Source organism: Sinocyclocheilus grahami, unplaced genomic scaffold (genome assembly GCF_001515645.1).
Source record: "Sinocyclocheilus grahami isolate Dianchi unplaced genomic scaffold, SAMN03320097.WGS_v1.1 scaffold1484.1, whole genome shotgun sequence".
In the NCBI taxonomy this organism is placed as follows: Eukaryota; Metazoa; Chordata; class Actinopteri; order Cypriniformes; family Cyprinidae; genus Sinocyclocheilus; species Sinocyclocheilus grahami.
Genome location: NW_015506663.1, coordinates 47,747 through 54,713, shown reverse-complemented (window position 1 = coordinate 54,713; position 6,967 = coordinate 47,747). Strand labels below are relative to the sequence as shown.

At 42.0% G+C, this 6,967-nt stretch overlaps 1 protein-coding gene across 1 annotated transcript in view; it reads right to left on the bottom strand.

Moving 5' to 3' along the window:
- Nucleotides 1-6,967, bottom strand: part of LOC107570613 (isoleucine--tRNA ligase, cytoplasmic-like) — a 23,025-nt gene that overhangs the window by 2,153 nt on the left and 13,905 nt on the right. Inside the window, exons 5-9 of the mRNA XM_016256858.1 lie at nt 6,529-6,641; nt 6,160-6,255; nt 2,682-2,837; nt 1,989-2,109; nt 1,663-1,788 (exon numbers count right to left, since the gene is read on the bottom strand). Of these exons, the coding sequence (XP_016112344.1) occupies nt 1,663-1,788; nt 1,989-2,109; nt 2,682-2,837; nt 6,160-6,255; nt 6,529-6,641 (612 nt within the window). The remainder of the gene's footprint in view (nt 1-1,662; nt 1,789-1,988; nt 2,110-2,681; nt 2,838-6,159; nt 6,256-6,528; nt 6,642-6,967) is intronic.

Here is a 6,967-nt window from a genome sequence, read left to right as displayed (position 1 = left end):
AGCAAGCAAATTGAAGTAAGAATGGCATTGTTTGTTAGTTAGCCGTTTTAAACGTACGTTTTCTTATATTTTAGAATCTGGGGTAGATAACAGGGTCATTTCTGTGATTTGTGTAACTTGACTGTTTAATGCGTTAAACTAACGCAGCATCCATATCCCCTTCTTGGGGGCGCACGTTAATTGTGTTGCCAAAATAAGACATTGTAATGCATTTTTGTCTCCAGTATTTTAGTATAACTGTGCATCGTGAGCAGCAATCAGTAACGCGTGTTAAAAAGTGTTAATTTTCTCACTGTGAGTGTCAATTTAACACTTTCAAATTTGCTGTGCATGTTATGAAAATATAACGTAACATTAGAACAGGCTTCTGTCTGTGCCGCTCTGTTTCATCACTTTGTCACTGGTTAGGGGTTATTTACTGCTGAAGGTCTGGAGATCAGGAGTGAAGGTGTCACTAAGTGTGAGTGCATGTCACTAAATCAACCCTCCAAACACACACACACTCGCTCAACTCACTCACGCACGCACGCACGCACGCACATACACAATCACGCACACACACTCACTCACTCACTCGCACACTCACTTATACACACAATCACGCACACTTGCACAATCACACACACACAATCACACACTCGCACAATCACACACACTCACTCGCACAATCACACACACAATCACACACACTCACTCGCACAATCACACACACTCACTCGCACAATCCCACACACACACTCGCTCAATCACAATCACGCACATGCACACATACACACACACAATCACACATACAATCTCACACACACACACACACACACACACACAGCATCATTCTGCATCATTCACTACTGGATATAAACTCAAGCAGCAAACCGGAATTGTGCTTGCTTAGGTTGATCCGAGTAAGTGTGTGTGTGAGTGAGTGAGTGAGTGTGTGAGTGTGTGAATGAGTGTGTGTGTGTGTGTGAATGAGTGTGTGTGAGTGTGTGAGTGAGTGTGTGTGTGTGTGTGAGTGTGTGTGAGTGCGAGTGTGTGTGAGTGAGAGAGAGAGTGAGTGTGAATGAGTGTGTGTGAATGAGTGTGTGTGAGTGAGTGAGTGAGTGAGTGAGTGTGTGTGAGTGTGTGTGAGTGCGAGTGTGTGTGAGTGAGAGAGAGAGTGAGTGTGAATGAGTGTGTGTGAATGAGTGTGTGTGAGTGAGTGAGTGAGTGAGTGAGTGAGTGAGTGAGTGAGTGAGTGAGTGAGTGAGTGAGTGAGTGAGTGAATACATTACTTTCCATAACTTAGTAATGCAGTTAGTTACTTTTTTTTAGGGAGTAACGCAATATTGTAATGCATTACTTTTAAAAGTAACTTTCCTCAACACTGGAGAATGATCATTTCTTCTTATCATCTGTACAAAGAGTCACGTGATCAATGACATTCATTTACTTCTATCTGATTACAAAAACGTCTAGCAGTACAGCACCTTTTTTTTAATTCACGGGTTTTAATTGAAAAATATCCCAATTTTTCAATGTTGTCTCAGACGTTTGGACCCTAATTTGCATCTCTATGCAATATATCGGTATATTAGGCACTGAAAACCCCATATCAGGACCGCTAGTATAACCGCTGAGGCATTCTGGTAGTTTTTGTGATCTCTTTAATGAGTCAGATCTCACCTGTCTTGCCATTGAATATGCTCACAGCTGCACCGTTGATTCCAAAAACACTACAGCAAACCGTCTTGAGCCGCTCCACGTCCAGTGTGTCATCACCCTTTGGGTTCTCCAGCAGAACGACACCCTCTGAGAGAAGCATGAATGGAGAAGAGCAAACACGGCTCTGAATTAGAACAGCGCCAACGTGTGTTTACAGCGCACACAGCGGAGCAGACACACACTCCTCTCATCGCTGAACTAGAAACAAAGGTACGTCGATGCTTACAAATGCACTGGCTCATAAAAGGTCATTTGTAATTGTGTCGTAACTGAAGCGGGTGACGTACCTTGCCGTTTGTCCTTGAGCGTGACTCTGAGGTTGACGTAAGCGCAGACTGCGGTGGTCAGAGGGGCTCTGGAGACGACGGCCCCTCGCACGATAGTGAAGTCCAGATCCGAGCCCTTCAGCTATCACACAACACAAACAATTACAACCCTGATCCGGTCTGCAACATAACCTTCTGAAACAGTTCTAGAGTGCTCTATTCTTGAAGGGATTGTTCAGCCAAAACTGAAAATGTGCTGTTAATTTACTCATCCTCAAGCCATCCAAGATGTAGGTTTTATTTCAGTAGAACAGTAAAGACGATTTTTAGCTGAAACCATGGTGATCCATAAAATTAAACAACCCATGGCTCCTGACGATATATTGAGGTCTTCTGAAGCGAAACGATCGGTCTGTGCAAGAAACTGAACATTATTTACAACATTACCACCTGTAATCCTCATGTAAACAGATGTCTGATTCTTTTCCGTGAACTGGTTCTTTCGGACAGTTTGTTTCAAATTAACTGGTTCGTTTATCTAATCATGCAATTACGTAACGTGCATATGCACAACTCTACCAACCTGGTATTGATTTAATATCATAAAGATGTTGCTATCAGAGCATCAGCAGAACAAACGGCGCAGTATCAGCCTGAGAGTCATCTCTACACACACTCAGACCGATCCCTGAGTTCAGCATGCATCAGTGTCACCTGCGTTTTCTCCTGGACGATCACACTGGCATTCTGGGCCACTGGATAGGGCTTGAGAGGAGCTTTAGTCGTGGCACAGATGACTAAATCCAGGTATTCCCCCGCTGGCTGACTGCTGTAATACACCGTGATCTCATCCGACGGGACCAGATGACCCTGAGACCACACGTTTGACACATTAAAGACACATATGCAGGAATACAGTCACCCAACCAAACACACTCAACATTATTAAACATTACAGGCACAAATCTCATGCTTTCAAATGTGAGACCTAAACGATAAATCTAACAGACTATAACATACAAGTGATCTGCGTGATTTGACCCCGTCTCTACTATTTGATTTCTGTTTTCTATGTGAATATGTGTTAAACTGTGCTGTATTTCTGTGATGCTCAGCTGTATTTTCAGCATCATTACTGCAGTCTTCAGTGTCACATGATCTTCAGAAATCAGTATAATATGCTGATCTGCTGCTCAAGAAACATTTCTGATTATTATCAATGTTTTGACACATTTTGACCGGTTTAATGCATCCTTGATGAATAAAAGTGTTAATTTCTTACCCAAGCATTTGATGATTTTAATGATGCTGCTAGAACACGAAATGTTGCCGAAAATTAACGATACTAGAAAATTATGGTAACAGGGTTGCAAAAGAATAATTGCTCAAATACTATTTAGTTTGAACACTTGATGATCGCCACTTTTCTGAAAGATCCTTTGACTGATCATGTATTATCCTCGAGTCTCTCGGCTCATTTAATCTGCCTTCAATTTAAAGAGTAAAAAACAGATGTGTACTGGGAAACGGCAGCAGATGCTGTGACCAAACAAACGGCTTGTTGTGGAAAACATGGGCTTGGACATGCGGTAGCTTTGAACAGCGAGGAGGAAAAACCCACACAATGAGCCTGGCTCACTCCTGCCCCCGGTTACACCTCTCATCTCAGCAAACGCTGAGAAATTAATTCCCTCCCGTGGAAAATCTCAGACTTTCAATAAGAGAGGAATTCGGGCCTGGCAGGCGTCCCGTGCCCTTCCCCCTCACATATAGAGCCCAGTGGAAAAACGCTTGTTTATTAAGAAAAAAGAGGGCGAAGAAAGGCGAGGGAAGGAAATCCGTCTTACTTTACTGATTTCCACACAACTTCAAAGTGCTGCTTGTCTTCAAGTGCTCTCTGGGTAATTAAGCGTTATTAAGGCAGCGCTGTAAGACCGAACAGTCGCTCAACGCAAGCAGAACTCTGGTGGAAAGATCCTCCAAATAGCATCTGTCATAAGCCTGGGAAAAACACAAGAGAGCCGGAGACGCCAGCTGCTCTGATTCACAAAACACACGGCCAAAATAAGACTTCAACCTTCACCCCAATAATACTGTGAAATATTTGCACTACCGTATCGGCCCGAATATAAGACGACCTCCCTTTCCCAGATGTACCTTTTGGAAAAAGGCTTTTTAAAAACCAAATCTTGTTTTTTCTCAGTAAAACACATTTTGTCTTCAATTATTTTCATATTGCATATTTTTCCTATTTTAATATTTGTTTTGAAAGTATGGTAAAAACTGGTCAAATGTACCAACAATCACATTTAAAAAATATACACTTTAAACAAAACAGGTAGCCCATCTGAATTAGGAGATTTAGGCTATCCATCTAATAGTAGCCCACCAAAATCTTATTAACAGTAGAAGTTAAATCTTACTGTAGTCTTCAAATCTGGGTACGGTCTTACGTTTTAAAATCACAAAGAGAGTTTGGTCCATCAGGCTAACGTGACAGTCATGACTCATGCAGCTGTAAGCTTTTCTTTCTCTTTAGTTTTTACTCGCGATCTTTACAACACGCATTCCATTACGTATTTCACGACACACTGGTTTTATGAGTATTTGGTGCCACCTATTGTTGTGTGTGTATTATTGACATGTCAAAGTCTAGACCCTGAATATAAGACGACCCGCGTTTTTTCAGATGTATTTCCAACAGAAAAACATCGTCTTATATTCGGGTCAATACGGTCATTTATAGTCGTATGGTAAAATGTACATTTTTAATTGTGTAACATTACGTTCAAAATAACTACAAAATGTCATGCCTTTGAAAAATAAAGAGAAGAACAGAATGCTCTGCTTTAGCGCGTCTCTGTCAACAATCACATTTAAAAAATATACACTTTAAACAAAACAGGTAGCCCGTCTGAATTAGGAGATTTAGGCTATCCATCTAATAGTAGCCCACCAACATCTTATTACAGTAGAAGTTAAATCTTACTGTAGTCTTCAAATCTGGGTACTGTCTTACGTTTTAAAATCACAAAGAGAGTTTGGTCCCATCAGGCGATCTTTACAACACGCATTACATTACGTATTTCACGACACACTGGTTTTATGAGTATTTGGTTCCACCTATTGTTGTGTGTGTATTATTGACATGTCAAAGTCTAGACCCTGAATATAAGACGACCGCGTTTATTCAGATGCATTTCCAAAAAAAAAACATCATCTTATATTCGGGTCAATACGGTATTTAAAATAATATTATAAAACAGATAGTTCCGGTGCTTGACTCTGATTGGCTGAGCCGTGTTCGAAGCTGTTGTAAATGACGCTACAAAGTAACACACAGCTTTGTTTACTTCTGTGTGTTGCTCGGCAACCACTTTGTAGCAACCACAACTGTTTCTGAGGCGCTACATTGTTTGGAGGAAGAATACTGTGTTTATTAATATCATTACACTTTATTTGCTCCGTTTTATTTTGTGAAACCTTACTACGTATATGGTATAACTGTTTTATAAAAACAGTTTATAAAAGCTAAGGGGGTTTTACAACACCCCTCAGCTGTTATAAATTCACTGTAAACCACGGCTTCTTGGGGCTTATTGCTTTATTTTCTAAATTAATATATTGTCAAATATAATGTATTTCTGTGATGTGCAGCTGTATTTTCAGCATCATTCCTCCAGTCTTCAGCGTCACATGATCTTCAGAAATCAGTATAATCATACTTTGATTAATCAAGGATGCATTAAACTGATCAAAAGTGACAGTAACAAAGATTTATATTTCAAATAATTGCTGTTCTTTTGAACTTTCTATTCATCAAAGAAATCTGAAAAATAAAATGTATCACAGTTTCCAGAAAAAAAAACTGGGTTCAACATTGATAATAATCAGAAATGTTTCTCGAGCAGCAGATCAGCATATTATACTGATTTCTGAAGATCATGTGACACTGAAGACTGGAGGAATGATGCTGAAAATACAGCTGCGCATCACAGAAATACATTACAGTTTAACACATATTCACATAGAAAACAGCTATTTTAAATTGAAATATTTCACTAATATTTGACTGTATTGTAGATCATTTAGACGCAGCCTTGCTGAGCAGAAGAGACTCTTTCAGAAGCATGAAAGCATCATGAACTCTTGAGCTGTACTGGACCTCGGCAGGTTTGCTGCAGATCATCACCTTCTTGTGTAGTTTCTGGATGCGGTTGATGACCTCGCGGGCCACACCTTCATCCACCGTGGACTGATCCGTGGTGACGTCGAGAAGAACCAGCACCTGTGGGAACAGACACGGCCGTTCAGATCAGGTCACTGCAGGAGCACGTGGACTGAGACTGAGAGAGAGCAGAGCGCGCACCTGAGCGTCTGAGTGCGCCTCATACTGCGACGGCGTTCCTGAGGTCCGATCGAAGCTGTACATCAGACGCAGGTCGTCCTCATGCAGCTTGTGACCGTCCACAGTCGGTCTACAGACCCTGCAGAGGAGACACCTGAGATTAGACGGACTCACACACAGGACCAGACAGCGGCTCTCAACCTCTCCCTGCACCTGAGCGTCTGAGTGCGCCTCATACTGCGACGGCGTTCCTGAGGTCCGATCGAAGCTGTACATCAGACGCAGGTCGTCCTCATGCAGCTTGTGACCGTCCACAACTACAGACCCTGCAGAGGAGACACCTGAGATTAGACGGACTCACACACAGGACCAGACAGCGGCTCTCAACCTCTCCCACTCCAAAGATATTTCTGATACTTCTGCCACACACAGACACACACACACATACACACACACACAGGCACTCACTCTCACACTCTCTCTCTCACACTGTCACACACTCACACACACACACACACACACACACACAGACACAGACACTCACAGACAGACACAGACAGACACTCACACACACACACACACACACACACACACACACACACACACACACACACACACACACAAACACTCTCTCTCACACACACACACTCTC